At 71.5% G+C, this 445-nt stretch overlaps 1 protein-coding gene across 11 annotated transcripts in view; it reads right to left on the reverse strand.

Annotated features, from left to right (window-relative positions):
- TLE3 (TLE family member 3, transcriptional corepressor) overlaps positions 1-428 on the reverse strand; it is a 27496-nt gene extending 27068 nt beyond the window's left edge. For 6 of the 11 annotated variants that reach the window (XM_042039228.1, XM_042039224.1, XM_042039226.1 and 3 more), the window contains exons 1-2: positions 290-427; positions 131-194 (exon numbers count right to left, since the gene is read on the reverse strand). In XM_042039228.1, the coding sequence (XP_041895162.1) occupies positions 131-151 (21 nt within the window). In that variant the 5' untranslated portion in view covers positions 152-194; positions 290-427. Of the gene's footprint in view, positions 1-130; positions 195-289 lie in introns of all 11 variants that reach the window. The other 5 variants (XM_042039220.1, XM_042039219.1, XM_042039227.1 and 2 more) reach the window with 1 other exon arrangement.
- Positions 429-445: the final 17 nt, after the last annotated feature.

Genomic DNA, 445 nt, shown 5'->3' on the forward strand with positions numbered 1-445 from the left:
CCCCCCCGCCCCGGGGGTCCCCGGGCAGGCACTGCCCGTACCGGGGGGGGTTCCCCCGGTCCCCCCCGTCCGCAGGCTCGCAGCTAATGACATTTGCAGGCTGATCCGAAATCTGATTAAAGTCTCTCACCATAACGTAATGGCGCTGCATTTCGGTCTTCTCGTTCGCCAGCTTGTCATACTCCACTTTGAGGCTGGCGGGGGGGCCCCGGGAGCGCCCCCGGCGACCCCCCGGACACGGGGGGGGCGGGGGGGGGGGGGGGGCAGCCGGGGGTCCCCCCAGGCTCACCTGTGGTACTGGGCCTGCAGGAACTGGAACTCGTCCTTGATCCGGTCGCAGGACTCGGCCACCGTGAATTTGAAGCCCGGCTGGCCCGGCTGGTGCGGAGCCTGCGGGAAGCGGCCGCGGGGGGTTACTGGGGGGGCACCGGGGGGCGAGGGGGGG

This window comes from Corvus kubaryi, unplaced genomic scaffold (genome assembly GCF_017639235.1).
Source record: "Corvus kubaryi isolate FWS band 111438036 unplaced genomic scaffold, C.kubaryi_AGA036_p1.0 37394, whole genome shotgun sequence".
In the NCBI taxonomy this organism is placed as follows: domain Eukaryota; kingdom Metazoa; phylum Chordata; class Aves; order Passeriformes; family Corvidae; genus Corvus; species Corvus kubaryi.